Source organism: Oenanthe melanoleuca, chromosome 25 (genome assembly GCF_029582105.1).
Source record: "Oenanthe melanoleuca isolate GR-GAL-2019-014 chromosome 25, OMel1.0, whole genome shotgun sequence".
Lineage (NCBI taxonomy): Eukaryota > Metazoa > Chordata > Aves > Passeriformes > Muscicapidae > Oenanthe > Oenanthe melanoleuca.
The window spans coordinates 1693895-1709752 of NC_079358.1; the positions used below are offsets into that span (position 1 = coordinate 1693895).

The 15858-nt window shown below is 62.2% G+C and overlaps 4 protein-coding genes across 5 annotated transcripts; 2 read left to right on the forward strand and 2 right to left on the reverse strand.

The window, feature by feature from the left end:
- The first annotated feature begins 68 nt into the window (after positions 1-68).
- RBM8A (RNA binding motif protein 8A) lies at positions 69-2864 on the forward strand. The gene is made up of 6 exons (XM_056511047.1): positions 69-171; positions 703-762; positions 869-946; positions 1507-1643; positions 1957-2093; positions 2465-2864. The coding sequence occupies exons 1-6, from the start codon at positions 105-107 to the stop codon at positions 2508-2510; spliced, it is 525 nt and encodes a 174-aa protein (XP_056367022.1). The 5' UTR covers positions 69-104; the 3' UTR covers positions 2511-2864.
- On the reverse strand, positions 2616-9995 carry ANKRD34A (ankyrin repeat domain 34A). Of its 2 annotated transcripts, none has more exons than XM_056510973.1 (2): positions 5468-6230; positions 2616-4834 (listed from the first exon to the last, which is right to left on the reverse strand). In XM_056510973.1, the coding sequence occupies exon 2, from the start codon at positions 4796-4798 to the stop codon at positions 3428-3430; it is 1371 nt and encodes a 456-aa protein (XP_056366948.1). In that variant the 5' UTR covers positions 4799-4834; positions 5468-6230; the 3' UTR covers positions 2616-3427. The 2 variants fall into 2 exon arrangements, with proteins under 2 accessions (XP_056366948.1, XP_056366949.1); XM_056510974.1 differs by lacking the exon at positions 5468-6230 and adding an exon at positions 9815-9995 and having other exon boundaries at positions 2900-4834.
- POLR3GL (RNA polymerase III subunit GL) lies at positions 6778-8716 on the forward strand. Its single transcript, XM_056511029.1, has 7 exons — positions 6778-6957; positions 7041-7170; positions 7453-7521; positions 7607-7663; positions 7742-7809; positions 7890-8003; positions 8084-8716. The coding sequence occupies exons 1-7, from the start codon at positions 6838-6840 to the stop codon at positions 8168-8170; spliced, it is 645 nt and encodes a 214-aa protein (XP_056367004.1). The 5' UTR covers positions 6778-6837; the 3' UTR covers positions 8171-8716.
- Positions 9996-10773: 778 nt separating the features above from the next.
- TXNIP (thioredoxin interacting protein) lies at positions 10774-14067 on the reverse strand. The gene is given in 9 exon segments (XM_056510996.1): positions 10774-11383; positions 11471-11491; positions 11493-11620; positions 11729-11885; positions 11984-12240; positions 12332-12434; positions 12712-12859; positions 12950-13022; positions 13640-14067. Coding segments are annotated over 9 exon segments (1173 nt in total). The 5' UTR covers positions 13890-14067; the 3' UTR covers positions 10774-11347.
- Between the last annotated feature and the right edge of the window lie 1791 nt (positions 14068-15858).

Here is a 15858-nt window from a genome sequence, read left to right on the forward strand (position 1 = left end):
AAGCGCCCTCCCCAATGTGGCCGTGCCCGTGCTTCCGCCGAGTGCCCGCCCACTGTGGGACCACTTCCGGCGCTCTCCCGGCCTGCTCCAGTATTCTGGGCAAGATGGCGGACGTGCTGGATCTTCATGAGGCGGGCGGAGAGGATTTCGCTATGGACGAGGATGGGGACGGTGAGTGCGGGGTTCGGGCGCTACCGTCCGGCTCAGGGCGGCCCCGCGACCGACCCGGCCGGATCCCGGCTCAGCGGAGCGCCTCTGGCCGCGCCCCCCAACCCCGTCGGCCTCATGGACAGCCCCGGCGCGGGGTGGGGGTTCCTGTCGTTCCCAGGGCACTCCTGCTCGGCGCTGGGGGGTCATTCCGGGGTCAGAGGGTCATTCCCAGCATGGGAGAAGGATCCTGCCTGTCCTAAGGGGTCATTCCCGGCTCATGGGATCATCCCTGGCGCGGAGGGATTCTGGGGGTCCTGTGCCGCCGGGGGGAGATCATTCCCGTTATGGGGAAACTGTCCTGTTTTTCCCGGAGGTGTTTCTGCCTTCACCAGGGAGTCCTGCCCAGCCCAGATGGGTCTTTCCTGACCCAAGGACATCCTTCCCAGCCCAGGGGGGCCCTTCCCAGCCAGGATCAGGGGTCTCTGTCCATCCGGGGGGCTCCCTGCTCCTGCTGACTCCATGACCCCGTTGCCTCCATGCAATTCCCACCAGAGAGCATCCACAAGCTGAAGGAAAAGGCCAAGAAGCGGAAGGGCCGCGGCTTCGGCTCAGGTGAGGCCCAAGAACGCTCTCAAACCCCTTCCCTGGCACTCTGGAGGGGCTGGGTGACCCTGAAGTCTGGAACCCCTGTTCTTCCCCCGTTTTCCCTCCTTTCCAGAGGAAGGATCCCGCGCTCGGGTGCGCGAAGATTACGACAGCGTTGAGCAGGACGGAGATGAGCCAGGGCCACAGCGATGTGAGGGGGAACGCTGGGGATCTGGAGGGCTTCTTGGGGGCTCTGCAGCTCTGGATCAGGGCTCAGCCCTGCTGGGGCAATCCCTTCCCGTCCCCCATTCCCAGAATTTATTTTAGGGCAATGCCCAGGTCCATATCCCCTTCTCAAGGTGCGATTTGGTGGAGATGCTTTTTCCTGAGAGCCCCACGGCCTCCAAGTGTCACCATGGAAGGGAGGGGGAATGGGGAGCACAGGTTGGGGGTACTGGATTGGGGTTCAGCTCTGCTGGGATGAGCTTTTCCCAACCTCACCCAAGATTTGTGGACTCTGGGTCTCCATCGCCTTTTCCTAGCTGTGAAAAAAAGTGTGACTTTGGGTGACAGATCCTTTCCTGGGGACCCACCATGGGAAGGAGGAAGAACTGGGACCATGCTGGGATGATTCTTCCCCACCTTCCCAGGATCACTTTTGGATCAACACCCAAATATCAGCTGTGGAGGCTCCAAGCCCCTGCCCCAAGGCAAGGGATTTTGGGGGGAAAGCTCCATTCGCAGATCTCTGACCCCCCTTTTCCTGCCCAGCCGTGGAGGGCTGGATCCTGTTTGTGACAGGGGTGCATGAGGAGGCCACAGAGGAGGACGTGCACGACCGATTCGCCGAATTTGGAGAGATCAAGAACATCCATCTGAACCTGGACCGGCGCACGGGATACTTGAAGGTAGAGGGGTGGGGGGTGCTTGTGGGGACCCCCAGGCTCCACCTCAGCTTGGGAGAGGCTCTGAGCTGGGAGGTGCCATGGGTGCACCACAAAACTGAGCCAGTTCTGGGAGTCCCTGCACCTCACAATTTACTTACTGGGAGGTCCCTGTGTCCCAAAACTGAGCTGGGGGTTGGGCTGTGAGCTGGATTCCCCCAGTGCCCGGGCTCATTCCCATGCCTACAGCCGGGGTGTCAGGGGATCCGTGCACCCCAAACCTGAGCTGTGAGTTCCTCTGGCGTCCGGGCTCATTCCCCATCCAATCCCATCCCAGGGCTACACGCTGGTCGAGTATGAGACGTACAAGGAGGCGCAGGCAGCCATGGAGGGGCTCAACGGGCAGGAGCTCATGGGGCAGCCGGTCAGCGTGGACTGGTGCTTCGTCAGGGGCCCCCCCAAGGGCAAGCGGAGGTGAGGGGATTCCTGGGAATTCCAGGAGCTGGGAATGGGAGGGACCTGTGGGAGCAGTGGAGCCCTTGGCTAGGGGAATGGGGGCATTCCATGCACCATTGTGGGGGTGGCAGGGTTAATATAGGGAAGAACACCCCAAAATGCCCTTCTTCTAGACTCCTTCCTTCCCTCTTCTTTCCCCCATTTCCTGTACTCTTTTCCCTCCCTTTCCCCACCTTTTCCCCTTTCCTCCCGCTTCTTTCCCTTTTCCCCCTTCTTTCTTTACTTCCCCCATTCCCTTACCCTCTTTTCCCTTCTCTCCTTTTCCCTTACCCACTTTTCCCCTTTTCTCTTTCCCTCTTTCCCTTCCCCACCTCTTCCCTGTTTTCCAGGGGTGGGCGCCGGCGGAGCCGCAGTCCGGACCGGCGCCGCCGATGATGGATCCAGCCTTCCACCATTTGTGTTCTGAGTCCAGACTGGGGGAAACTGGGGGTTTGTACGCAGCCTCGGGGAGCCAAACCAGCTCCATCACCGGGGAAATTTGGGTTTTATGGAATTATATTGTTTTCAAAGGACAAATAAGAGGGAAGCAGCAGTCTCTGCGGGTTGGGGGGATTTCCCTCAGGTTTGGGGGACCCAAACCTCATCCCTGATCTCTCCCAGCCCCCCATCCCAGTACATCCCAGGAGTTTTTTCCATGCCCTAGGCAAATGGTCCCTAAATCTCCCATGGTATTTATCCCACCAGAAATTCCTTGTTTTCTGTTAAATAACAAGATTTTGTCTAAGTTTGTCTTCTTGTTCTTTGTCCTTCATTGAAGCTCCCCAGCTCCTCCCATGCCCTTTTCCCTAAAATCCCTCCCCCATCCAGACTGCTGGATCCCCAAGGATCCTGAGGATTGCTCCCAGCCTAGCAGTAAAACAATGCCGGTCTTGAGAAACCTTTTTTCTTTTTTTTCCTTAAAACTGGCATTGAGGAGCAACAGCTGTGCAAAGCTTGGGGGGTCCCAGTGGGGTCCCTGTGCCCAGATGTGCTGGGATCTGGCATCCAGCTGTGCCCCCAGCTGTCCCCTGTGTCCCCAAACCCACAGATGGGCCAACCCATCAGAGCCACTGAGCTACACTGGGTCCTTTATTGCCAGCTGGGGACCACCAGCGATGGGTCTAGGGAAGAGAGCTGCTGAGAGGTGAGGCAGGAGCAGCAGAAGGATACTGGGGGGTCTGGGAATTGGGAATGCACCCACCAGCTCCCCAAATTCGGGGTCGTGCAGAGTTTGTGTCGACAAAGGGTTTGTGCTGACCCTTAGCAGGGTTCAGAGCAGATGGTACCACGGCCCAGGCGGGCCTGGGGGGTCCCTAAGAGCCAGGCTCAGGAGCCAGCCCCCCGCAGAGGGCCCCGAGGTGCCGCAGGGCCTCCGGCTGCATGGAGTGCCGGCGGAGCAGTGCTCGGGGGGGCAGCGGGGGGAGCAGCCCAGCCCTGCCCGGCCCCAGGGGCTCCAGGGGAAGCGTTCCAGAGCCACGGCGCTCCAGCAGCGCGGCCGGGTGCCGCAGCGGCCCGGCGGGGCCTAGCTCAGGATTGGGGGGGTCCCGGCGCAGGGGTTTGCCCCGTGGAGGATCGGGGGCTGCAGCCCAACGCCCCGGGCTGGGGACAGGGGGCACCCGTTCTGCCCAGGTGACTCCTGGCAGCCCCAAGACCTCGCGCCCCTCCACGCTGTGCCGGCGCGGGCGCAGCCGCAGCGCCTCCAGCCCCATCCGCAGCCGCTCCGGGGAGGCTGACGGCCCTTCCAGGGGCTCCCGAGGGCCCTCAGGGGAGCCCCACGAACCTTCTGAGGGGCCCCGTGTCCCCTCCAAGGGTCTCCGTGTCCCCTCTGGGGGTCCCCGTATCTCCTCTAAGGTTTTCTCTGTTCCCTCTGAGGGTCCCTGTGTCCCCTCCAGGCTTCCCTGTGTCCCCTCGGAGTGTTCCCGTATCCCCTCCACCCCTGGCACCACCAGCCCCCACGGCTCCGAGTTGAGCCTCTTCAGCTGCCGCTTGGGCCCGGCCCGGGATGATTCTGGAGCTGCGCCCGGAGCCGCGGGTGGGAAGCGGAACACGTCGCGCTCCTCGTCCCTTGCGCCGGCACCCGGCGGCGACGCCGCCGCCCGCACCTGCACCTGCGAGGGGGACGCGCAGAGCGCGGGCGACGGGGGCGAGTTCAGGTATTGCCGGGTGGTTTTGGTGCCGCGGGGCGACGTGGCCGAGGTGATGATGATGACGTCGCGCCCGCGCTCCCGACACGCGTCCAGCAGCACCTGCAGCGTCTCCCGGTCCCCGCGCTCCAAGGCGTAAACCAGCGCGGAGCCGCCGGCGTAATCGCGGGCGCTGGGGTCGGCGCCGTGGGACAGCAGGATGGCGACCACGGCCGGGCCGGCGCGCTCCGCACAAGCGTGCATCAGCGCCGTCTTCCCGGCTTTGTCGGGAATGTTGGGATCGGCGCCGTTCTCCAGAAGGTACTGGACCATCCGCGGCTGCTCGGGCGGGTCGGCGTAGCCGGCGCGGCACGCTGCCATCAGCGGCGTCGTGCCCGCGGCATTGCCCTCGTTGATGTAGGCTCCCCCCTCCAGCAGCAGCCGGGTCAGGCGGAATTTCCCTTGGGACACGGCGCGCAGCAGCGCCGAGCCCTCCGCCGGGACCATGGGGAGTCCCAGAGGCACCGCGGCGCTGGGGGCGCGGCGGACGGGGCTGGGCATGGCCGGGCTCACGGCGACAGGGCTGGCACTCGCTCACTGCAAGGGGACAGGACGCGGGGTGAGACCCCCGAGTCCCCCGGGATGGGAACAGGGTCAGACTCCCCATGAGACTCCCAGGATGAGCACAGGGTGAGACTCCAGAGTCCCCCAGGATGGGGTGTCCCCCCCTCCCTGCCTCAGTTTCTCCTGCAAGGGAGGTTTCCCGCGAGGCCGAGCCCCCCAGCCTGTGTCCCTCACCCACGTTCCCCCTGCCCGCACCCACAAACCCACCTGCCCCTGCCGGCAGTTCCTCTCACACTCCTCAAATCCCTTCCTGCTCCCCCTCCTCAACCTCTTCCCTCTCCTACCTTTGTCCCACCCGTTTCCCCTGCCCACGGCCACATCCCTAGCTGTACTCCTATACCCTGCCCATACCCCCATCCCTGCCGGTACCCTGATCCTTGTCCACACCCCATCCCTGCCTCACGGTTCCCATGGCGACGGCCGCTCATCCCGCTCCGACCAGCCGGGAAAATGGGGGAGCATCCACCACCTTCCCAGTCCCCTCGGTCCCCTCAGTGAGACACCCCCGAGCCGGGCCTGGGGGCTGTTCTGTCACCCCCCACACAGTGGGGACACCCCACAGCGGGGACCCCCCCCCCATCCAGCCCCTCTCCATCCCCATTTTACCGTGGCAACCGGAACATGGGGTCCCTCCGCTCCAGGTCCCGGTTCCCACGGCCCCGGGGATGGGGGTGTCGGGAACAGCGGCCCGTGGCCACCATCCCGGCCTGCCGCCGGTGAGGCGGGGGGGCGGGAGGTGATGTGGAAGGTTCCCCCCCTCCCGCAGCGCTATTTTTGGCAGCTGCCGGCGCGGGGGGGGTTGGAGCAGGATGAATCACCCACGGCGCATCCAGCGCCCGGCCCTGCGTGGGAGTGAGGAGGGGGGCGCAGGGGCCGGGGGACACAGAGGCTGTGTGTGGGGGCTCCGTGGGGCAGCGGGACTGGGGATCACAGTCCAGCAGGACTAAGGGCCGTGGGGCAGCGGGTCTGGGCTGCAGCCGTGCAAGGGGGATGAGGGCCCTGGAGCACCGGACACGGCGGGAGGCCAGGGGGCAGTGGGCCGGGGGCTTCCAGAACAGTCAGGCTGGGGGCCGTGGGGCACCGGGACTGGGGGGGACCGCATAGCGGGGCGGAGGGCCAGGGTGGCCCTAGTACCGGGGGCCGAGCTACGCCAGGGCCACAGGGTTGGGGGGTCTGGGCGTGGGGGGCCGAGGGGCCTTTTGATCCCCCTTTTCTTACCCCTTTTAATCGCCCTTTTCTCAGCCCTTTCGATCCCCCTTTTCTTCCCCCCTTTCCACCCCCTTTTTCCGCCCCCGCCCCGCCATCCATTGATCGCCTCCTTGCCCCGCCCCTCGCTCTGAGCAGCCAATCAGCGCGGGGCTCGTTCACAAGCACCGCCCCCTCTGCGCGGACACGTGCGCTTGCGCGGGGCGGGAGCGGCGCGGGGCTCGGCACCGGCACCGGGACCGGCACCGGGACCGGCACCGGGGACCGGGGTGCGAGGGGCGGCAGCGGCACCGGGAGGGCCTGGGGACGGGGACCGGGGAAGGGGACGGGGACGGGGACGGGGAACGGGAACCGAGGCCGGAGGCCAGGGGGGAGGCCGTCGGGACTGGGTGGTGCAGAGAGACGGGACACCGGAATAGGGATGGGGAGTACGGGAACGGGGACACATCGGGACTGGGATCACGACCGGGACCAGTTTTCGGGAGGGGAAAGAACCGACAGCGGGGAGCACAGGGACCGAGAACGGGGTGGAACCGGGACTGTGGGGGAACGCCGGGATCGGGACCGGGAGGGATAATGAGGCCCGGGGGGACAACAGGGAGCGGATGGAGCGGGGGAGATCGGCACCGGGAGCGGGCGGAGGGAGGAACTGGCCGGGGAGCGGGACCGCGGGGAGCAGGGAAAGGACGGGGCTTGGGGCATCGGCGGGAGCGGGCAGGGGACGGAGGTGTCACCGTGCCCCCCCGTTCCCAGCGGCCCCGGGGCTCAGCATGGCGGGCCGGGGCCGCGGCCGGGGCCGGGGCCAGATGACCTTCAACGTGGAGGCCGTGGGCATCGGGAAGGGCGACGCTCTGCCCCCGCCCACGCTGCAGCCCTCGCCCCTCTTCCCGGTGAGTCCTCGGGGGTTCGGGGGCCCGGAGTCCCCCCGGGGGCTGAGCACTGACCCGCTCATCACAGTCGTGCCCCTGCCCAGGCCCTGGAGCGCCGCGCCGTGCCCCTGCCCGGGGGCGAGGAGGGCGAGTACATGCTGGCGCTGAAGCAGGAGCTGCGCAGGGCAATGAGGGGGCTCCCCTACTTCGTCAAACCGGGGGCACCCCGCAGAGGTACCGGGGGGGATCCTGACCCTTCCCCGATGAGGAATGGGTTTGAACGCGAGCCAGTCCCCATTGTCCCTTCCCCTTGGCTGCTCCCTGGCCTTTCCAGCACTGTCACCTCCCCGTCCCAGGCTGGGACTCCCCATCCTTCCCATTTTATTCCTCCCATTTTATTCCCTCTAGCTGCACCACCTCGTGCCATCAGCCATCCCCATGTGGGTCCCACAGGTGTCCCCAGGGCTGGGTGTCCCCTGAGTCCCCCCAGAGTGTTTCCCCACATTTTCCCCACAGACATTGAGCGCTACTCAGACAAGTACCAGCTCTCCAGCCCTTCGGACAATGCCATCGACTGGAACCCAGGTGGGGGGACACGGGAGGGGATCTGGGGGGACATGGGGACGTGGAATTGACTGGGGGCTGACCGACTTCCCATTCTGCCCCCCAGACTGGAGGCGGCTCCCGCGGGAGCTGAAGATCCGGGTGCGGCGGCTGAGGAAAGGCAGTGAGTGACCCCTTTCTGCCCCACCCCGTGTGTCCCCTCTTTTCCCCCAGGGGCTGACAGCCTCCTGTGCCCCCCCAGGGACCACTCCCCTCGTCCCCAAGCAGCGTGTGACACTCGACAAGGAGGAGACTATCAAGAAGCTAGAGGTAGTGAGGCGAGGGTGGGGGTGTCCCCATTGGCTGGATTTTGGCGTCTCCCCCCGGTAACACTCCCCTGACCCACTCAGAACCTGGAGAAGAAGGAGGAGGAGGTGACATCAGAGGAGGAAGAGGAGAAGGAGGAGGAAGAAGAAGGAAAAGAGGAGGAGGAGGAAGAGTACGATGAGGAGGAGCACGAAGAGGTGGGAAGGGGGGAACCCTGGGGAGGTTGGTGTGGTGGGGACGTGCCCAGGTACCACCGTGTTCCCGTGTCCCCCCGCAGGAGACCGACTATGTCCTGTCCTACTTTGACAACGGAGAGAGCTTCGGCCCTGACAGCGATGATAATGGTGATGAGGCAGTGTACTGACCCCGAGAGAGTGAAAAAATCCCAAAAAATCAACAAAAAAGCAAAAAAACCAACCCACCCATGGGGGGAACCCCCAGAGTGGGGACCCTCCTGCGGCAGTGGGGACACACTGAAAGGGGGGACTCCCAGGGACCCCTCGCCCCGCCCACAGGACGTTGGGGACCCCTCACCCCCAGTGCCCTGGCAGCAGAGCCCTTCTCATCCCTCGGGGCCATTGGGGTCCCCTGTGAACCCTCCTGGGTGCCCTGCCCGGTCATTGCTCCGTGCCGCCACCAGGTGGCGCAGGCGCTGCAGGCCAGCAGGGTGGGGCCGGACCCTCCAGTTTTGGGGGGTTCCAATTTTGGGGGGACCCCCGGCCGCGTCCCCAAGCGGGGAGAAGGGACAGACAGGGGGACTGTGTTTTGGGGTGGGTTTTGGTGTGACAGGGAGTCCCCAAACGTTCCCTGGCCCCCCTCTGACTACCCCCACCACCCCGCTTTGGCGGCAGCTTTTTAACTTTTGCGCTTTCTAAAACAAATTTTGCGTGGATTGAAGTGGATTTTGGTATTTGTAACTCGGCTATGGGTGCTTTTTGTGTGGGGGATGGATATGAGGGTTACCGGGGCAAAGAGGGACTGTAGAGTGGGAAAGGGTTTTTGGGGGGGTTGAAAGGTGGGTTTTTGAGCTGGAAAATGTGCTTCTTTGAGGAAGAAAAAGGTTGTATTTTGTGAAGAAAGGTTTTATGGGGAGGGGAAGGTGGTTTTTTTGGCTGGAAAATGTGGTTTTCAGAAGATAAAGGCTTTTGGGGGGAGAAAGGTAACTTCTTGTGGGTCAAGATGTCTTTTTGGGGAAAAATATGTATTTTTGGGGAGGGAAAGATGTGTTCTAGGTGGAAGGTGCATTTTAAGGGAGAAAAGTTTGGCTTATTGTGGGGGGGATTTTCTTTGGAGGGGCAAGGTGTATTTTTTAAATAATACATGTTTTAAGGAATAAGGTGGATTTTGGGGAGGGAAAGGGGATTTTTTTCAGGGATGAGTTTTTGGAGTGAGGAAAAAACTGGGGGAAGTTTTTCGGGGGGGAGAGGCATTTTTTTGGTGGGGAGAAATGGCTCTTTTTGGCAGGGGCTGTTTTCATGGGGATGAAGGTGTTTGGGCAGGGAGGCGTTTTGGGGAAGGGCAGTGTGTTTTTTAGGAGGAAGGAGTGTTTTTTCTCCAGGGGGTGTGTCTGTGCCGCGGGCCAGGGGCGGGGGCTGCTCACATGAGTGTCACATGCTGTCCCCCTCTTCCCCCCCGAGGCCGGTTCCTGTTTGTGGCCACGAACTTTCCAGCAGTTCTGGGCCCCAGCTGCTCCCAAGCCACCCCCTCTTTTTATCCCAGTTTCTCTCTCTCTCCCCTCTTTGCAGCTGGCTGTGGGAACCATGGGCTCCTGTCTGTAGCTTTCAGGGGGTGGGACGTGCCCCCCGAGCCTGGGGAAGGGTTTGGGGCTGGGTGAGGTGCCCGAATCCCTTGGGTTCGTGTCACCCCCGTCAGCTGCGTGCCTCAGTTTCCCCGGTACTGTGGGTCCTGTCCCATCTCCTGGTCCCCTCGTGCTTCCATCCTGTTCCCGTCCCATATTCCCACCCCATTCCAGGCTCTCACTGCTCCCCTGCCAGTGCTCCCAGTTTACCCCGGGCCCTTTGGCCCAGTTGGAATTCCTCAGGAGACTCCAGAGCCAGCACAGATCACAGTCCCAGAGCCAGGGAGCTGCCCTGGAGGGGGTCCCCAAACAATGGGAGGGTCCCCAAAACCCAGGGAGGGTCAGGCTGAACCCCCAGGTCTGTGTGGATCCTGCTCCAGAGCTGCTCCTGCACAAAGACCAGGCAGAGGAATGGTGGGGGAGGTTTATGGCCTTAATTAGTTTAATTAGAGCTGTAAACTGGGCAAGGGGGCAGGGTGAGTGCAGGGTTCAGCCCCTCGGGTGGAGGGGGAGCTTGGTGGTGGCGCTGGCGGAGAATCAGCTCTTTGAGGGGGTCTCTGCAGGGGCTCCAGCAGCACACTGGCAGCTCCTCCCTGACTTTTGGGGGGCCCTGGGCTGCCTGTGGCCCCCAGTTCCCGCAGCCCATCCTGGCCCAGACTGGGTGACCCTTGGCCTGCTGGGCCGGGAGCCAGAGCGGCTGCAGCTCCGAAGGAAAACGGAGGCACGGCCGGGATCCGGCTGGGGCCAGCAGGGGAGGCAGCAGGTTTGGGGGGGCTCCAAGTGGGAGAGAGGGCAGGCAGCAGAGCCAAGGTCACGGCCTTGTTCTTCGACACCAGCACCTTTCACCCACATCCCAAAAATCTGCTAAGGGGGGCTCCCACAGCCGTGCCAAAAAAAGGCAGGAAGAGCAGGAATACTCCCCTGTCTGCCTCAGTTTCCCCCCTCTGCACCCCCTCCTGGCCTGCTTTAATCTCTCTGTGCCTCAGTTTCCCCTCCTTGTACCAATTTTCTGCTCAGCTTTTTGCTTTTTCCCCTGGAAAAACCAGGAGACCCCCACCCCCACCCAGGGCTGCTCCCAGAAAAAACAGGAATTGGGAAAATAAGGTCAATCCCCACTCCAAGCGGGTTTCTGCCATCCTCCCATCCCCAAGAGAGACTCGAGACAAAGGTACCGTTTCATTCGTTTATTACAAATTCTGCCCCCCAGGGGCCACAAAAAGGTACAAAATTTGCATTTTTGTGCTTCCCCCCACTCCCCCAAATTGTATGTACAAAACCCAAGAGTACAAAAGGCGCCGGTCGCGATCCCAGGTTTGTGTCACGACAGGATGGATTCATGATGTCACAGTGTCCCCCTCCCCTGCTGGGAGTGCAGGGCAGCCAGAGCAGCACCCAGAGTTACAGAATTAGGATGGAATCCGTTAAAACCAGAACTTCCTGCCTGTCACCACATCACGACAGCGCACGGACAGGCAGTGTGTCCCGACAGCCGAGGTCTTCCAGCTCTTTTCCAGCCGGATCTGCCTTGTCCCCCCCAGTCCTTGAGGATTCTGCTTCAGGTTTTCCGCGAGGTCCGGGTGCCGGGGATGGCCCTGGATGGTTCCTCGAGAACGCAGCAGTCCCTCGGGAATGTGGCAGTTCCTCGGGAGCCCTTCCCCTCCCGCTGTGTGGGGCCAGACGAGCCACAGGCGTGTGGCCATGGAGCCGAGTCCAGAAAGGCGGGAGCGCCCCGCCGGGCGCTGCTCACTGCACGTTGTTGTTGGCGACGCAGGGATCCACCTGGGCGGCGGAGCGGGCGGCGGGTGAGGGATCCGGGCAGGTGACCCCAGACCCACCTGGCCCGTCCCGCGCCGGCGCCGTGCTCACCTCCGTGTAGGTGGGGGGGGGGCATGAACTTGAACTCGGGCGCGTACATGAAGATGGGGCTGTCAAATCCATCGGGATCATCCAGGAGGGGCGTGGTGGGGCTTTCCAGCCGGTGATCCTCGGGAACGATGTCCAAGTAGCACGGGGGAGCTGTGGGATGCAGGGAGGGATTCGTGAGCTCACCTGTGTGCAGCCCCCAGGCCGCTGAGGGGCTCCCCACAAAATGTGATCCCACCCTGTGTCTCCCGCTCCACTCACCCTCCGGAGCGTCCGGGAGGTTCAGGTCCACCCAGCTCATCTCGGAACTGGTCTGACTGGCCATGCTGGAGCTGCGGCTCCCGATGCCAGAGCGACTCCCGATGACCAGCGGCAGCTCCAGGATGATCTTCTTGGAGCCCGGGACGCTGACGTAGATCTGCAGGAGAGCCGAGATTTAGCGGTGTTTGGGACAGGATGAGGATCCCCAGGGTAAGGACGAAGGGAAGGGGGAGGATCAGAGGATGCCCCACTCACCTGCAGGAAATACTCCACGCGCAGAATGTTGCAGCCCAGGATAGAGGGCTTGATCTTCCGCACGCGGATGGTTTTGCCGCGCCAGGACTCGGAGGTACCAGAGATGATGTGATTGCCACGAACGCAGGAGAGCTTCTGAGAGAAGACCTTGGTCTGGCCATTGGCCAGGTACGTGTGCTTGGCCACGATGGCCGCCTTGGGCACCACGATGCGCGAGCAGGTGTTCTCAAAGTCTGCGTTGATACAGATCTCGTCGCCTGCCAAGGGAAGGACCCAGACCTTAGGGATGTTCCACGGTTTCCTTACTGGTCCCCCCACTTCCAGTTCCCTGCTCCCAGCAATCCTCACCTTCACAGAAGCCCTTCCTGTCGATCTGGGCGCTGACAGACACGCGTCCATCTGGGATGAACATACACGACACTTTCTTCTCCTTCTTGGCTGCAACCGGAGACTGTGGAGAGAGGGAACGGTCACAAGCTGGCCCCATCCTGTCCTTCCCACCCTCCACCCCCTTCCTTCCCCCCTTCCTTCCCTTTTTACAACCAACCCTCAAATTCCCCTGGAGTACACAACACGCCCCACCCAGTGTCAGTTTCTGGAATTATCCAGAACTCCTTAATCCCACCCTTTAATCCCGCTCAGCCCAAATCTGATTAAAGATGCCACTGGCTTGGGCTGACCCTCCCCAAGGGCTTTTCTGCCCAGCCTCTGGAGCATTCGGGGCTCACCAGCAATTCTGGGGTGTTCACATCCACGGGATCCATCACCTCAAAGCGTTTTTTGACCTGCTGTGTGGGGCAGGCCGGCCGCTCCAGAGACGCCTTCACCCAGTAATCCACGGAGCCATACTTCCCCTTGAATGTGGTGCCCAGCGGCCTGCAGATAGGGAGAGGGTCACTCCAGAGCCAAAACACGGATTTTCCCATTTAACTCCATCCCCAGTGGCAGATGCTGCCTGATACTCACCCCTGGGGCAGCTCAAAGCCGAATTTGTACTCATACTTGTTCCCAGGTCTCAGGATGACTGAACCATCCTCATCTGGAGGAGAGAAGAGAAAGGAAACATCAGCTGGAGCTCCAGGGTGATCCTCAGTTCCAAGGGCGTTGGGTAACACACCCCGGGAACCCCGTGTTCCCTCCATGCTGCTCCCTTTACCTCACCAACACCCAGGCCCCCAGGGCAGAACGCAGCGCCTCCCTGGCTCCACCCCAGCCCCAGCTCCCCCTTATCTCCGGGCTCCAGCCCCAGGGTGTGATCCTGTGCCCCTCCCTGACTGTGCCACCAATGTTACCAACCCCTGTGGAGTCAAAACACACCACAGGAGTTCCCCAGGCTCTGATTTTGTCCTTTAGCTCCCAGACTTCGACTTGACTTGGCCAAACTTTCCAATGTTCCTAAGCTTTCCTAGATTTGGTCATTTTTCCAGATTCCAGACACAGCATCAACTCTGTCCTGGTGATCAAGTGGGTCCACTGGGACCCACTGCACCCATGTGGCCAATCCCAGGGGCGCCCCTGTCTCTTTGTCCCCTCCCAAAACCTCTGCCCCCACCCAGCCCCACCACATGCTCCATATGGCCAAACCCTGGGCCAGAGCTGTGTTGGGGTTATGGTGTTTAAAGCAACCCTTGCCGCCCTCCAGCCCCGTGCCCTCACCCGTGGGCTGCTCCTCAAGCGTCAGCACGTCCTCGAAGCGCAGGTACTCCATCTCCTGCCGGCACTGCGCCGGGCCCTTGGCCCAGGTCACCTTGGCCACGCCGCACGCCAGCACCTTGACGGAGCTGACACGGGTCACCTCGGCCACCTCCACCAGTACTCGCCCAGCCACCTTGTCCCCGCTGCAATAGACCTTGTCAGGCTCGCTGAAGGCCACCACGAAGCTCTTCACTTTCTTGAACATGACCATGGCTGGGGCAGGACGGACTCGTGCAAAGCAAGGGCTGCGGGGATTTATCTCCGTGGAGCAGCAAAAGCCGCCCGAGCCAGGCAAGTGCAGGGCAAAAAGCGGTGGAACGCTTTGTTTTGAGGCGCTGCGAGGTCCCCACACGCTGCCCTGCCCCGGCTCCTCAGCGCGCTGCGGGCGCCTCTGGCCCCGCTCCTTTTATAGGCTCGGGGACCCCGCCCATCCCCGCCCGCGCCTGTTGCTGCCGGGGCCGCCACGCCGAGGGCGCGTGGCCAGGCGTGCTGCTCGCGTGATCAGCGCGCCCATTGGCCGCCGCTGCCTTGTTTACAGCAGCTCTGACCAATCAGAGAGGCGGCTGAGGAGCGTGGACAGCGTGTGAAGGAAAGCCGCGCGTGTTCACCGGGGCGGGACGGGACGGGGACGGAGTGACAGCGCGGAGAGCCAATGGGGAGCGAGGACAGGCGGCGGCGGTGGCCAATGGCGAGCGCGGAACACGATGTCATGTTCCCAGGCTCAGGGGCTGGGGGGGGCTGCTCCCAGTCTGGGACAGGATGTGTTGTACTGGGCGAACTGGGAGCGGCCAGCCGGGCCCTAGGGGGGCGGAGGGGGGTGTGGGGGCTTCACCCCGTTCCTCAGACTCCTCCCCACCCAGGGCAGCCCCCCCTGTCCCCCCCCGGGGTGCCCTCAAGCACCCCAAGTGAACCCTAAATAAGGGCGGGTTTGGGGTACGGGATCGAGCGCCACTGATCCAGCTCTTCTGGGGAGGATTTTCCCCTCTCTGCTGCTTCCACAGCCCCCGTTCCCCGGAATGCCTTCAGCGGGTTCTGGGGTTCCCAGGGGGGTTCTCGCCCCCCTTTTACTTGGGGTAAATAAGGGTGAGTTTGGGGGTTCAGCATTGAAGCCTGGCTTTGGGGGTTCCCTCCACGCTCCTGGTGTGTTTGTGGGAGTGTTTCCACCACCTCTCTCGCTTCCCACTCTGTTTTGGGGACACCTCCCAATCCTTCTTCCCCGAAATATCCCTCCCGCACATTGATCCAAGGTGCAGCAAACACCGACATCCATTCCACAAACCTGTCTCCCGTCTGGGATTTGGGGAGTAGGACAGCATTGTGCCTCCCCCCCACACCCTCCAGGAGACTTTGGCTTCCATGAAACCCTCAGATTTCACTCTCCAGCATTACTCCAGGACAGGAACTAGCTCTTTGCCCTTTTTTCCCAGCCCTTAGTGCTTTCCCAGCTCAGGAAAATGCTGGGAGCAGAGGAAACAGGAGAACAATGTTCATGGAGCAAGCCAGCACCGGAGCAATGGAAATGGGGGGGCTCCCCGCCCTGCTGAGGAACAGGGAGGTGTTTTTGTTGGGAGTTGTCCTTCAGGGGTTGTTTGTCCGAGTGTTCCTGGCACTTTTCCTGCCCTTCCATCGCCTCCTTCCCCCAGAGTTAATTCACACCTGATCGTATAAACCGATAAAGCGCCGGATAAACCATGGGGTATAAACTGCTCTGCTGCCAAACCGCAGGACAGAATTCCTCCTTGAGAGGGAATTATTCCGTGGTTTGGAACTGCACCTTTTTTCCTCTGCTCCCCATTGTCTCCCACTAGGAAAAAGGTGATGGGTTAATGGAGAACTGGAGATTTGCTCTGATTTGGCAAAGTTGGGGATCTTTTTCCAGCCTTCCCTGCCATGGGATATTTGACCCCTTAGGTCTGTGCTGGTGTGTGTTCCTGTCAGAGCCCTGTTTACGCTCTCCCTCTCCGGTTCCCATAGGTGTGCACCTTTCCAAGGAAACCGTCCCCAGCCGAGGGCTGCTCTGACACATTCCAGCAAAGCCAAAGGGCCTTGGAGCCCCATGCCAAGGAACTTGTCAAGGATAAGATCCAAGGCACGTTCCACATACCAAATCCTCCCTAAATTCCTCCAGACCTGCCAGTCAGTGCTGCCCTTTCCCCCCCTGCCCTCCATCCAGCAGCAAT